The following is a 15,601-nucleotide window of genomic DNA, read 5'->3' as shown; positions in this document are numbered from 1 at the left end:
CAAGATGGACCCTGTTCCCAGAAGAGGGGGATTTGCATCCTAGAGTCCTAAATGAATGTGCTGATAAATTTTGGGCCTCATTTAATAAAGCACTCAGACACGTGTCTGACTCCAACAGGAATTAAGCATACTTAATTTGCTAATTCTTTAGGTTGCTTCCTGAATCAAGGCTTCTGTGAACAAAAATGGGCCAACTTTTGAATTGAACTCTCTCTGCACCGAAATGAAGAGAAAATTCAACATTGGCATGTTTCATAGTGATTTCACAAGTCAAAACACTGCGGTGCCTACTTTCAGCCCAGTGATATACTTGATATACTTTCAACCACCTATAGCTTCAGAAAAGCTAACACCTGCAATGAAATTCTTTGACTTGTATTTACAGAGCTCATAGAATGTTTTTGGCATTTCATTAACTGTACAAACATAATTAAGGTTAAAATATACTCTGCAATTAAAGGTTTATTGACTTTCAGAGTTCCTTATGCAATCTTTGCATTCATGAGACAGCAAGCCAATAAAAAAATTGGTACATTTTCCATGAATAAACACAGGATATTCAAAGATTAAATCATAACTGTATTAAAATCTGCCCCTCTTATCACCATCCCCCAAACACTGACTGACAATTAATCAAGATCTGTCTGAAATTCCAGTTTTCCTTTAACTGGAATGTGAAGAGAAGTCTACACTGCATCTGTTAAAAATCGGCACTTGCAGAATCTTTATATCGAGGCTTAGAATCTGCAGTTTAATATGACCTAAAATATGAAAGCTGACATTCTACTCCCAAAAATGAGAAGTAACATATGGCCTGACATACCCGTTTTATGTACTGCACCACCTCCTGGATATATGATCGAATCATTTCAGTCTTCTCTCTGGGGAGAAGCAATCAAAGAGTTACTGCAGTCAGTAAGACCACACCAATATATTTTAATTCACCACAACTCCTTACAAAATAAGTAAGGCTATGTTTGGAATGGATGGATATACCCACTGAACTTTTATCCGCTTCCTGAATGTGCCTTTCCTAACAGGCTGCATCTTCAGTGTATGAAGGGCTCAGACTTGCCTACGACCTACCACAACAAACCCCCTGCTCTTTCACAGCAGGCTTTCCCCATAGGGTGCTGCCACATCTTCAAAGTGATGCTGGTGTTCCTTAAGGCCCAAACGTCAGCCGAGGAGAGCACAGGATCATCAGTAGATGCACACTGCCACATTGTGGCACATTATATAGTAGAGAAATAGTCTCTTGTCAGCGAGCAGATACTGCTGGCGGGATCTCGGAGACAATGGCAAAGCTCCCACAAGGAGCAGGGCAGACTCAGCGTCGGTCCCCAGCTTTGCTATGTAAACCACATAAAGCTGAACTTGGAGGAAATATTTGAACTTTACGTGACTCGGTGAGATAGTTATTAGGTAACCTTTGGTCAAAGGCTGAAGATGAGATCCCCCAAAGGGATAAATGCACTTAAAATAACAATTTGTGGATACCCGAGTTGACCAGATTCAGGACAGTACTCTAAAACTTAATTATGGAAATTTCTATCTATTCAGGAGGCACTAAAATCTAACGGTTTTAGGTAGTTACACAACCCCTGGGTGCACGTAGGAATAAGAAAAATTAAGTAACAATTAATACAATGTATTATCTCTGTGTAATATTCTTTCCCAAATTTGCGTAAAAACTTTAAATAAACAACAGCCTAGCCTGGATGACTCGAATGGGATTCACCAGAAGGTCTTGCCATTCTCTGTCCTACTGCAAGAATGCGGACAAACTAGGTTGCCTGACAGAGGAAAGCTGAGTTTCCCATGTAGTTCCCATCTCATCTTTCCCAAGGGCTCTTTGACAAGCCTGGCAAAGGAAAGCCCTTAGGAAAAATGAGAAAAAAATAAAAGGAAAACAAAAATTAATTTCTACTTTCTGTTTCTGAGCCTTTCTCACTAGTGTCTCAATAACCTCTCAGCAAATCATTGCCTATCGCAATTGATTTTTACTGCTATAACATTTTCGTAATGACTAACTACTTTTTTCTAATATGACTTCCATGCCCCCGACCAGCTTCCGTGCCCCCGACCCCATAAGTATTTCTCCCTTTTTTTCATAATCATTCTCATGTTGTTGTCTTTTTTCTAGGATGTTTATTGAAATTCTATAATATCGATTCTTAAATTATCTGATGCAATTCATTGTGTGCGCACGCAACCTTCTTTCAGTGTTACCCAATACAAAGGTTCTATGTTGAGAGGCTCCAAAACCTGTATAAACCTTTTTACCTGTAGAAAAACAAACATAGTTGTGTCTTTGTTACTTGGTAGAACTCAGATATTCTGGATTTTTCTTTTTTTGTTCCTCCTGTATTTTTAAGTGTCCTTAAATGTTACTAAAGTAAAGACCGGTAACAAGAATATTCCAGCAAACAGTGCAAGATTAGAATGCTCCATTTTCTTTTTGAGCTGCTTGCCAAAACAAATGAGGGAGGACAAACAAACCTAGATACTGTGCCCTTGGGAAGAATATAATCAACTTGTACAACTACAGTTTGTATTGTCTGGTGGCGCATAAATGAAATTAATATTCCTGTCCCTGTTCACAGAAACTGCACCCTCAGAGCTCAGCTTTCTTCTCTCTTCCACCCAACGGGACTGCACACTGCGTAATGCTGTCACTGGAGGAGAATCGGTGGCACAGCATCTGAGGGGAATTTGTCACAAAAGTAGAGCAAACCTTCCAGTGTGTTGCTGCTATTTCTTCTGGAGAGCAGCTTTAACAGAGTTAAGAAGAAAAGATAACTCACAAATAAAAACCTAAGTTAAGGTGAAATCAAACCCCGCAGGAACTGAAGCCACTAAGTCTATTTATACTCAGAGTAATGGTGTCTGGATTAACAGGATCTTGGTGAATCACTCTGTCATGCCACTCATAGGCATGTCCCCACACCACACATCAGCACCTCTGCAGCTGGCCCAGACTCTCAGTGCTCGCAGAACAGGAGATTAGATTAGTCCCAGGAAATTTAATTAGTATCAGCGGAAGTAAGGACTCCACTGCTCTGGTGAGGTATTAGAGTCTGACTAAAAGTTGCCTTGTATTTAGGGTTGAGACCTTTCTTGGATTTTCCAGGTGTGAAAAATCTTGTGTCTCCTCATAAAATATAAAGGATATGGATCTGGGGATATACTTACTCTTCCATTTGATTTTTATCCTTGGACTTTGCTTCTGTGATCTTCTCCTGCCTCTTCTTGTCCATTTTTTTCTTCAATTCTTTCTTTTCTCTAAAGCATAAAACATAAAGGCAAGTTCAAAATGTATCTAAACAAAACCCACATGGAGTAGTAATCAATCATAAGGGGAATAGCACCTTACTTTTCACACGTTTCTTTCAGTTTCTTTAGCTGGCTGTTCTGACACTCCTCTGCTACATCTGTCAACTTCTGAATAAGCTAAAAAAAAAAAAAAATTCCCAAGAAACAATAATATGTATTTTCAGCTAAACATCATACATGCATCTAAGTTTGCTCAAGAGTCTGTAGCAGACATGAAAGTGTTACACCATTCCCTGATTAATGACCAACGATCAAAAGCCAGTAAACATTCTTATCAGCGTAAATGCACTTTTAACTTGCGGAGTCCAGCCAGACTTGTGTATGTCCAACTTACACAGAAACTACTTCTCTGTACATCAAGGTGAAATAGTTTCAGAATACTAAATGTAAAACCAAAACATGTTTTGCAGATTTTATCTTTGCTAGGAATTAAAATGCCTATGATAATTCATAAATGGTAACAAACGGAATTTACGCAATATAAATTACAAACTGAATTCCTGTGTCACTGAATATTCAACGTTTTCTGCGAGTGCTGAAAACATTCCTCTTGCATTGAGTGTTATTACATGGAACAGTTTGGATTTCGGGGTGGTCAGGTGGATATTGAAAACTCACACATGATAGCAAAGAAAGCTAATTATAGATAAGCATAGCCTACATTTTGATCACAGAATGATGGATTAAAAAACCAACTGAGTCAGTTTGAAATCGGCTGTGCAGCACGGGGTCCAGTCTCATGCGGCTTGAAACTGCTAACAAAAAGCATGCTTGTGGTGGTGATGCTGACGGGAGAGGACACATGGACGGGGCTTGTGTACAAGTTCAATGAATGGTGAATTAAAGAGGGAAATGGGACCAATTTGGTTTGATCACCCCCTCTAGTTTAAGTCTGATTCTGTAAAATAATCCTCAGGATGGTGAACCAGCGAATGTATAATAATGCCTAGCTAGACTGGTCCAGCTTTTCATTCCTTAGATAAAAGAAGAACGACACCGACAATAGCCTGTCCTCTAAAAGAAAGACATCAGAAAGAATCTCCTGGCTGCAAAGCAGATTTTAATTGGAATATTAACTCCTGCACAGCTCAGAGGGAAAACCGTCTGAAGGTTCTGTGCTAAAATATGAATTTATCCTGACACTACCTAACTGGACAATGCTGCAAATGTAACTTTGCTTTGAGAAAATGCCGTTTCCCATTTTGAAATGAGAAACGAGTTAGCTTATAATATAAGCTCAACTATGCGGCCCCAAAATGGTTTGTTTTCAGAAAAATTAAAATTCCTAGATGCAGCCAACAACTGTTACTTGAACGTGGGCTCTCTCCCTGCAGCACAGGTAACCGCGCCCTTGCACCCACACTGGAGCAGCTCCTGTTGGGTAATGCTGAAATGATTCACGTACAACTGGTGATAAACAAGGCGCTGCTTGGGAACGGCAGCACCATGCTGTGATCCATGGGAATGGGTTTGTGTAAAGGGCCTTGCTGAGCAATATCCACGCACATCACTCTGACCTCCTCTTTTTGGATGGCAGGGCAGAGCAGACAAATCACCTCATCCAACAGTAATGAGGCAAAAACATCACATACTAGAAAAAAATTGTGAGAGGATTGTCTGGAGTTGAGAAACAGTTTGCACTCCTGTAACACCCTTTAAAAATGTTCTTTTCTGCCTGAGAATATCCATTAGCATCAGCTGCCATCTGCCCAAGCTCCTCTATTTCAGCTCAGAGGGCCTATGATCCTGCTGCAGTTGTCAGCCAAACTCCAGCTGTAAAAACACAAGTTGGCTTGGACTGATGGATGCAAAATATTTCCTCACCATATACAGATGATGTCCTGCATCCCCTTAAAGCATTCATCTGCAAGAGGAACACTGCTTGGCACAACTCTGTGCCCTGAGGAATGTTTGAATCTATTTTCCTCTATTTATTTTCATGGCGTTTCAATTTATTTTCCAGCTAATCCTACCTCCTTGAGTGTTGTACGTTTAAAAAAGTGGCAGAACAGAACAGGAACATCATCCGAAAGCTGCAATAAACAGACTTATGTAACTAGAGGTAAGGACTCTCTGCGTTAGCAGTAGTCATAAACTTGTTGCCTTTCTGCCTTCCATCCAAAGCCTTCCAAGTTGTTAGACATATTAGTGACAAAGTGACACAAAACCCCCTTGAAGTTGCAGCAGACCACAGGGAAATCAAGCTCTGAAATGGACTCCAAGTAAGAGGAAGCCCCACTTAATTATGATGTCATGCTGCTTTCATTACTTACCCTGAGATCACCAAAGAAAAGCAGACAACATAACAAACGTACCAGCTTAATATGCTCTCGTTTCTGGTACTTTTCACTGTAATACTGCTCCTGTCGGAGATTTAGCAGCTGCTGTTGTTGCTTCTCCTTCAGCTCGACCAGCTTCTGGGTCATTTCAGAGTCGAGCGCAGCTAATTCCTGTTCAATAGTTGAAGAACCGTGGTCTGGGCTGCCCGTTTCAGATCTGCAGAGACACACACCCACACAACCACCGAGGTCTAAGTCACTGGCATGTACGCTCTGCCCCATATTTAAACCCTGTTTTTAAGGCAGCTGGTTATACGTAGCCCAGTAAGAAGTTTCTCAGCACCACATATAGGGCCAGAAGATGATTTTAGCTCTAGTAAGTCCAATAATTACATCTTTTAGGAAAAAAACCCTAGTGTCAGCGGTTTATTAATGGGATGACTATTGCTTTTAAGCCTCCTTTTACTAACCCATCATGGTGGTGTGAACCAGACTTAGTGGAAAAGAGCTATAAATGCCACTGCCAAGATTTCCCATAAACAGATGCCCATGGAACTTGTTTATCCACTTCCAGACATGTAACTTGAACTTCAAAGCAGTTCACAGTCCTCAGCAGAAATGGTGAATGCTAAGTATTTTGAAAACTGAGTCATTCTTGCATACACTTAGCAATAAATTTAAGAGCATAACTTTACATCTGCATTTGTAAAACGCTTAAAATGGTAGGAACATCCCTTTATTTGGTATGTTCTCCCCCCCTTCAGGAAATGCCATGCATAGCACACACAGAGGAAAGTGCTCTATGGACCACTGACTTTAGGAGGAAAGTTAACACCCCAGAGCGGGGTAAACCTCAGAAAGGCAGCACATAGGAGCAAAGGAAAAATATAACAAGAAAGCTAACAAGCAACACTAAGGAACAGTTTTGTGTTTCTTTTCTTTCTTAAGACAGAAGGAAAGATAGATGTAATTGTGAAAGTAGACAAGACATGACAACACGAAAGTGCTCAAGGCAAAAATAAGCAGCATAAGCAGTATAAGGCTCAGGCCAGCAGTAAACTAAACCCAAGAAAAACATAAAAAAAAAAAAAAAGCTGTGTCCCTGCTCTGCTGCTGTGTTTACTGCTGTACTCAGGTGTTAAATCAGTTGCCTGGGAAACCTCAGGAACAGTGCATGAGATGGAAAAACCAGCAAAACCTTGAACGGAGAGGGCCAACACTGTGAGAAAAATGAGTTTGCTACTCAGAAATTTGCAAAGATTACAACGCAGAGGACTTGCTACACTGGCTGCCTCTCTTCTCTTTCCCAGGTTCAAGTTTGCAGCTGCTGCCAATTAGAGTAACTTCAACTGAAATAATGTGAAGCTGCTTTCATCGGTCTGAGGATAGGAACTAAGGTAGCCTCTTTTTATTTCTTGTATTTTCATTGTATTTGCATATTCTGCTAAAAGGTTAAGCAGCATCAGTGTGATAGGTGAGGATAATTTAAATACAGAGCCAGAAGTCAGCACTAATGAACGTTAAAATCAGCGTATTATGCCATTACACTATACATTTTAAAGCTGACATTTCTCTTGCATTTTTGGGAAAAAGAAATAAGGCCTATTTCTAAATGCTGGCTAAAATACTAAGACCGTGTTTTAAGGGACATAATCGTTAAAGAAACTTCTGAATAACATCAGCAAAATACTTCTGCATCTGTATAAATAAATGTTTCAAACTTCCTACAGACAATGGCTTTACTGAATCTTGGCCCAATTTTAGACAAGGGCACGAAACATGGATAACTGCTGACCAAAGACAACACATTTGTATGGCAATCTGATACAGGACCTCCTGATGAAGTAGTAATATATACTTTGCATTTACAGGCTGAAATGATAAAAATCACCTTTTTCCTTGGGATGCAGTATTCTATTGGAAGTCTTCTGCTTGGGATAATATGTACTTGCAAGTTTGAAAATCACTAAAAACATACTCCTGCCTTTTTAAAATTCAACCCAGGTTTTTTAACCTTCAGATTTCCCTGTATCTGCACATAAAACTTCACATCTCTGAAATCACTGTGACAGCTCCACGTAATAGACTGCAGGGTTTTATTGCCTGATATCATGAATGATTTATGGTCAGATCATAACGAAATAAAAAACCAAAATCCTTTTTACTCAAAGATAAATGAGTCATTTTATTTATTCAGTTTGTTTTTCTGCTTAAATTTGAATAGAATATGCTAGAGAAAAGAAACATGACATTGTTTTGTCTGCCACTATCTGTCACACACATTGATGATGGAAAATACAGCGGATAAAATAATACTGTGTGTGCAGTTAACAACCAGTCATTAAGGGAGTTTGTTAAACTCAAGTGTAGAACCTGGAAGCCTGAAAACTGGCAACAGTTAAGGCCAGCTGAACATAGATATATTCTGAGTGTTAACCTCTTATTAAGCCCAATGACATTCTGCCATCAGGCAGGCATAAATGAATAAGCTCCTTCCTAGGGACAAGTTATGGCCTGAATCCCAGTCGCTTACAGTGAGAGGTACTATCAAACAAGGTTAGCAGCCAGAGCATGCTTGCAGCTTTTTTTCCTGATGATCTACTACCAAAAACTATCAAGTATTTTTTTTTAATATTCATTCAATGTCTTCATATTTAAGAACTGCAGCTGTATCAATTTTATGTAAAATTAAAGTACTTTTGTGCTTATCTAATTAAAAATAAATTATGTTAAAATGAAAATGCTGCACTAATGGGAGAAATAAAAATTTAGGAGGGTACCCCTACCTGATTATCATTCAATTGTAACAGTATCAGACACTGATGGTACCTATGTGTGTATATGTTTTGACAGGAGTTAAGAATTGATCTTTGTTCACATAGAGTTCCTTACCACATGAACAAGGCAATAATTGTGGAAAGATTAATGAGTCATAACAGTCTTTGCATTTCAAACTGATAATGATCAATACAACTCTCCTTTTTTATTATTACCTGAACAAATAATTTAAAAATTGGATCAGCACACACAAAGAGATAGGGCAATGCAAGATTTAGAAAGACACAGCACAGAAGGGGTGTGCATGCAGAGACAAAGCCAAGCAATCATTAAGAGATCCCCAAGTGGTCTGATCAAACATAATTTAAACAGTAGTCAGATGTTAATAACTTTCAGGTGTTTCTTTCACCTAATTATACATCTGATGCCTTCTACTCTAGCATGAGTTTTCTCCAGGGCTCTAACTTGGAGACAATGCTTTTCATCTCCAAATTCAGAATATCCGTTTTACCCATAAATAGCATAAAAGAGGACTAAGTTTTGTTCCTGTTTTGACGCTTGGGTCTCTTCCACCACCAGACAGCACGCTGTGGTGGCCCAGAGTAAACCAATTGCTTAACATGGGCAGATGACCACGTGTGCCGGCTGCAAAAACTTCTCCTTGCTTGAAAGAGGAGCTACACTATCAAGTTATATAAAGTATGGGGCAGAAGGTTCCATGGAACAGATACTCCTTCTCCTAAAGGAGGTCAACATAGGAGAAGATGGGGTGCTCTGATAAAACGTGCTGCAGTTGACGAAAGTAAAACACTTAATCCAGATAGGTTTGAGTTCTTTCACACTGCAGTCTGGTTCCTGAACTGTCCCAGTATGTAGGGGATGCCCCCTCTCATAGTTTGTGATTCAGCTCACTACCTAACCACTGGCTGCTGTTGCGAGTACAGCTGAGTCACCTACCCACACCAGCGGTCTAGCGCGAGTCCCAGCATAAATATTGCGTGCCCTCATTTACAGGGAAAGAGGTATAACATGGCGAACAACTTGGCTGGCTTCTACCAGAGCAGCAGCACATCATGGAGAGGGCTTTTTCTGATGATTTCCATATCAAAGGCCCTGACTTCATTTTACCTAGGAATCCTGCTGCTTTTGATTTTTTTCTGTGCTCTAATGTCACCTCCATATTAATTGTCTATGATAAAAGAAGACTTGAGTAAAGATCTCCAATACCAAGAACAGGAAAGCTACATTCAACATACCTTTTCTTACTGTCTCTTTTTGCAGTTTTTTCTAAAACTGCTCTTCGTCGCAGGTAGTCATTTTGAATTTCATTATACTTTGCAGTGTGCTCTTTGATAAGGTCAGTGGTTTTCTTGTGGTGCCTCTTTACAAGGTCCTTCATTTCCTTGTAGTGCTTCTTCTGAAGCTTAACAAAAGACTTCTGTTGTTTTAGCTCCTCAATAGTCTGTGCTTCCACTTCTACAATGATAATGACAAAAGCCACTTCAATTTTCTAATAATGTACTATTTCAATCAGAGAACCCAGAAATTGCCATTAACAGGAATGAAACAAAGCATGCTTGTTTACTGCTGGTAAGTGAAAAGTGCTAGCTTAAACTGAGTAGACTTACCCGGAAATAAACTAACCAGATTGAAAATACTGTGGCAAATGTAATTGACGTATGAGTAAGAAGTGAGATGAAAATTTAGAACACCAAGATGTGTAGCAAAATAAAAACCATGTACTTTCTTTCCTCAACCCCTTTCAGATGCAAAGATTCCATACAGCCCAACATATAAAAACATGATCTGACACAGACATGATAACAGATATTTTTTATACCCACTGTACCAACACTTAATGTCTCCCTTCTCTCTGGATGGACTACATAACATGCTGATGCCTAAACCCCCTTCACCAACAGCACTTCTGCTGCCTGCTCTCCTGCCTTGACCCAGGCACTGGCTGGAGGCATCTGTCCCAGTATCATCATGGCATCTTGGGAGAGACTTCACTTCTCTCTTGGTGGAGACCCTGCATCAGAGGAGTCATGGCTACCTGGCTGCCAGGCCAGCAAAGGATTGGTAGCTAAATACTGAGAACTGCCCTCCAGTGCTGTCACTCCAAAAGCAGCTATGAAGGATGCCCTGCTCTGTGAACCCAGATGACAGCTTGAGCTCAGGGTCTGCTAGCCTGACCTGCACGAGCTCATCCTAAATCAGCAATTAAAAAAAAAAAAAAAGCAGCACTGGAGGGAATGATTACTTGCATGATCTGGGGTCACAGCTCTGGGGAAGCCAGACTGAAGACCCTTCCCAGACAACAGACTGACTGTATGAGGCCAGCAGGTACTTCCACTATCCAGGCCAGCCTCTTTCTACTGTACATGCGGGAGACTGAATAAGAGGCAAACAACATGCAGAATTTCAAATGTCTTACCTGTTTTCCACACCTAAATGTAGGCCTACACAAGATTTGGACATGGAATAGTTCTAATGTAGAAGAATGACTGTAAGATAAACTGAGTTATGAGATTTGCAATCTAAACTCTAACTCCAAGCTGGAGGACGTGACTCCCAATTGAACAGCAGGGCATGATCAGCCCAGTTTGCTGAATGTAATAATAATTTCAGTTTTGTAGGAGTGTGCTGGTTTCGGCTGGGATAGAGTGAATTTTCTTCATAGTAGCTAGTATGGGGCTATGTTCTGGATTCGTGCTGAAACCAGTGTTGATAACACAGGGATGTTTTCATTATGGCTGAGCAGTGCTTGCACAGAGCCAAGGCCTTTTCTGCCTCTCACCCCACCCCACCAGTGAGCAGGCTGGGGGGCACAAGGAGTTGGGGGGCACACAGCCGGGGCAGCTGAACCCAACTGACCCAAGGGATGTCCCACACCATGTGACGGCATGCTCAGCAGATAAAGCTGGGGGGAGAAGAAGGAAGGGGGGGACGTTCAGAGTGATGGCATTTGGTCTTCCCAAGTCGCTATTACACGTGATGGAGCCCTGCTTTCCTGGAGGTGGCTGAACACCTGCCTGCCCATGGGAAGTGGTGAATGAATTCCTCATTTTGCTTCACTTGCATGCGTGGCTTTTGCTTTACTTACTAAACTGTCTTTATCTCAACCGATGAGTTTCTCACTTTCACTCTTCTGATTCTCTCCCCCATCCCAATGGGGTGGAGTGAGCAAGCAGCTGTGTGGGGCTTAGTTCTGGCTGGGATTAAACCACGACAAGGAGCAATGGGAACACTGCAAGGCTAATGAAGATAAAATGGTTTCACTACTATTCACAATATTCAGAGCAAATTTATCTTATGTTCTCATAATAATGCTGGTCTTTTGTCTGCATTAAATGGTAACGTTGTGCTTGTGAAACTACAACAATGGGGTATTTTTAAAAAATTCCATGTTGACACCCAATACTGATCTCATGAAACGTGCTGAAACATTTAGTAACTTCAAAGCTGAGGAAGAAAACATGGTATGTACATCTTCTATGAGTTACTGCAGTCCTAATCACTCAAAGAAATGTCTAAGCCAGATGGCCTATTTCATAAAAAATGTTTCTCTTGACAAAAAGTTGTATCATTTGTGCAGTGTAAACTGTGTATTTATTACCTGTGAGGACACTCTGAATGAGATCTTCTGTCTTTGCAGGTGCTTTCACCGAACCTAGAGGTAAGAGAGATGACTAGTTCTAATTCTTTTAAAGCAACAGCCATTATTGTGCTGCTTGATTGCATATTAAAACATGGCACGTGACACAGGACATACACTGACATGGCATTTATTAATCATTTGAGAAAACACATCTCTTGAGCAGACAAGTAGCAACAAGCACCTGAGCTTTGTTGTTCTACTTATGAGGAGGATGCTATTGAACTCACTGACACCACTCATACAAGTCATTTAAGTGGTATTAGGCTGATGGTTAGTACAACTGCCCTATATTATGACGTCAGTGCAAAATTTCTGTAAACAGGATGACTCCAGCTCCTTGGGAGAGCTGGAGTTAGACCAAGCCTATAAAGACTGCAGTCATAAAATTATAAACCCTGTGGTTTAACAAGCATTTGTTATAGGAGGTATGTCAATACAAAATTTGTAAGTATTTAAGACTGTATTTTGTGTGTGGAATAAGATGTAACTACATGCATAAATTAGACATATTTGTAAAAATAATTTTAAATTAAAGAGATTCCTGCACTTGCAACAACACCAAAAAAACCCCAGCAAATTTTCTTGTTTGTAATAAACTTCAGTTCCACGACAAAAGCAACTCTTAAATAGAAGATACTTGTATATTTGAAGAAGATTGGCCTTAACAGCATACTGAAAGAGTGGGAAAATTTCTACCTATTTTACTAAAACAAACCAACCAACCAAACACACACACCCCCCACCCTTGTTCTTTAAATGCAAAGCACGTGAAGAATTATTATCCAGATGTATTTTGAAAAGATAGGACTTTTTTTGTTTTCCTTTGTGTTTTTTTACCTGGTGCTGGTTGGCTGTGGACAACCTGAGTTGCTGGTTTCGGTGTAAGAGAGGCAGTGTAATTTACTCCATTTTCTGCTGGTGTTGGCCTAGGTTCATTGTTAGCTTCGGATGGTGCATCTCCATGGTCAATCTGAAAATACATCACAATTTACATTACCCTTCCCAACTAGCAGACTTAAATTATTTCTTTACAGGTCTAGTTTAGCCTCTTATTTTAAAATGTAAAATTCTGTAAATGTTATATATAAATCATTCTAAAAGAAAGCGACAAAAAAGATATCCTTAAGAGCCATGATAATCCAGACGGTTCATTTTTGCAGGGGAAATTTCAAGAAGAAATAGAGCATGTATTATTCTGAAAAAGTATTTTTATTTTAAGCGGATATAACTCATCAGGGACATTTTTCAGAACAGTATATATTAGCTGCACCAGATGTGAAATCTGTATTTTATTGAAAAGCATTGTTCTCTGCCATAAAACCTTTCTAGAAATAATGTAGAAGCTGACATGAAAATGCTACTCAAATCCCTGCTGTGAACAAAGTGTGTACACAAAATTACTTTTAAATTTCAGAGATACACACAGCACTATTATTATTCACCATTCTTACAGAACAGAGACATACTTCTGATTCCCAAGATCTTACATTCTTGTAATTACACTCCAAGGACAATATGTAAACAGTGCCTCCATCCTGCTGCATAAATACATCTGTGGTATCCAAATATTTAAGCATTTTCCACAATCTTTTCTTTCTCTCCAGTTTCCTAAAGGCTCAGGCTTACAGCGTATGTTGTACTATGCATTGAACATCTTATAATTTTCCTTGTGGCCATCAGGTGTTAAGCAAGCACCCAGCACTCAGCAAACAGAAGGTCATTCAAAGCAATTTTAATTTTGAAACGGCCAAGCCCCCCTTCCTGCTGTCCCTGTGAGGGGCCAGTTGCCATGGTGTCTCAGGGTGGTTTTGGATTTGCTCCTTCAGCTGCTTCCATTTAACTCTTTGATGGTAATCACATTACATGCAGAGGCAGGATACCACAGTTGGTTTTTTCTCCTTGATTTTTCCACACGTGCAAAACATCAGCCTGCACTGCATCAGCAGAGGCAAAATACATTTTGATCTAACTGTTTTGTTCTGCTTCTGCTGCTGACTTCCTTTATCTTGGCCCTGACAACATACTCTATACTCCAAAAGGAATTCTGTCTCAAAAGCCTATTTCTACCAGAATTATGAGAGAGAGATACTGTAGTCAGAAACATGATGCAATTGAAAACCAGTGCCAACAACTTCACTTACAGCAAGCAGGAATGAGTGCAATAAAATCAGGAGAAACATGATCTAAGAGCCAACATTTATGACAGTAGAACAATGTGACTGGCAAAAGCTGTAGCTGTGACAAACACAGAGACATGGTTTTCCTCTCAGTTCTCCTTAAAATATGCTCCCCACAGGATGCAATTCATTAGTTTAATAAAAACAATGTTTGCTATATAGATCATCAACATTTAATGCAAATAAAGCTGGAATTCCTAACTTCTGGCAAGTTTGTGCCCCAAAAGTCACCGCATGGAAAAGTGGGTATTACCTTCTTTTTTTGGGACTAGGTTTGCCTGTGGTGCGAAATGCTGCATCACAGCTTGTTGAGAAACTATTAATATAGCCTGTCGGTTTTGGACATAACACTTCTGTTTTCAGAAACTAAAGCAGAAATGTGAGACAGGATCAGGAAGTGAATAAAGAGTACTTTTCACTACATCAAGCAATCTAATCTCATTAAGAAGTACTTTCTCTTCTCATAATTCATCACACAGAATGCTAAAGGAAACATGATTTTTCCTTAGTGGAGAATATTTTAGGCTCTTTTTAAAAGCATGAGGTAATCCAGCCTTATAATTTATAGTTTTAATATTCACAGAAAATGGTTTATATTCCACATGTTGCCATGTCTTTTGCAAGACAGTGTATTTACAAAGTAGAAAGATACATACCCATACAGGTACGTATCTATATGGTCGATTTTTATTTCTACAGAGAAAAGGAGCCGGAATGTATTGGGGTTGGGAGATCTCCTCTGGGCTGCAGTGTTAGGCTTAAGTCAGTTTGCCTCTACCCTCTTTGGCAAAGTATAAGCAAGTGTAAGCAAGGTCTCCCTGTAAGAACTGCCAGATAACTTAATTTCCATTACTGTAACTTGGTGTGATCATCATGATTTGCAAAATCATGCCTGAATTTTCATTTTAAATAGTGGTATCAGATATGCTAAGTGCAGCTGCTCTCCTAGAGATGTCTTTGTTTACCTTCCCTATCAAAATCATTTTATTTATCCAAAGAAGCCAACTGGAGGGATTACGCACATTTGATTTATATCCAGGCATGCAAAACAATAGTTTCCATTTCAACACTGTTTTATGGGGAGAAACAACAGGTCAGACGCTCTGCTGCTTCCATGTCAGACACATTAACGAGCCAGCAAGGCCTCCCGACTCCCTGACTCTGCAGTGGGAATTAATATGCGGCCCCAGCAACATTACAGCAGCAGGCACAGCCAAAACACATTTTACTCTGGCTAGCTTTTCCTAGCCCCCTACACACTTCTGCTCCTGTGACTGTGGGGATGAAAACGTACAAAAAACTAGTTACATCAATCTATTTTAGGCTGGGATTAATTCATCCCAAGAAACTCCCAGCTGCAAATTTTATGG

The 15,601-nt window shown here is 39.9% G+C and overlaps 1 protein-coding gene across 1 annotated transcript in view; it reads right to left on the bottom strand.

Annotated features, from left to right (window-relative positions):
• Positions 1-15,601, bottom strand: part of PLCB1 (phospholipase C beta 1) — a 417,836-nt gene that overhangs the window by 61,701 nt on the left and 340,534 nt on the right. The window contains exons 24-30 of the mRNA XM_075706801.1: positions 12,892-13,024; positions 12,013-12,066; positions 9,650-9,869; positions 5,652-5,832; positions 3,377-3,453; positions 3,196-3,285; positions 824-881 (exon numbers count right to left, since the gene is read on the bottom strand). Of these exons, the coding sequence (XP_075562916.1) occupies positions 824-881; positions 3,196-3,285; positions 3,377-3,453; positions 5,652-5,832; positions 9,650-9,869; positions 12,013-12,066; positions 12,892-13,024 (813 nt within the window). The remainder of the gene's footprint in view (positions 1-823; positions 882-3,195; positions 3,286-3,376; positions 3,454-5,651; positions 5,833-9,649; positions 9,870-12,012; positions 12,067-12,891; positions 13,025-15,601) is intronic.

The sequence above is a fragment of the Pelecanus crispus genome, chromosome 3, assembly GCF_030463565.1.
Source record: "Pelecanus crispus isolate bPelCri1 chromosome 3, bPelCri1.pri, whole genome shotgun sequence".
NCBI classification, from domain to species: Eukaryota; Metazoa; Chordata; class Aves; order Pelecaniformes; family Pelecanidae; genus Pelecanus; species Pelecanus crispus.
The sequence above is the reverse complement of the archived record's forward strand: the minus strand, read 5'-3'. Positions and strand labels throughout refer to the sequence as shown.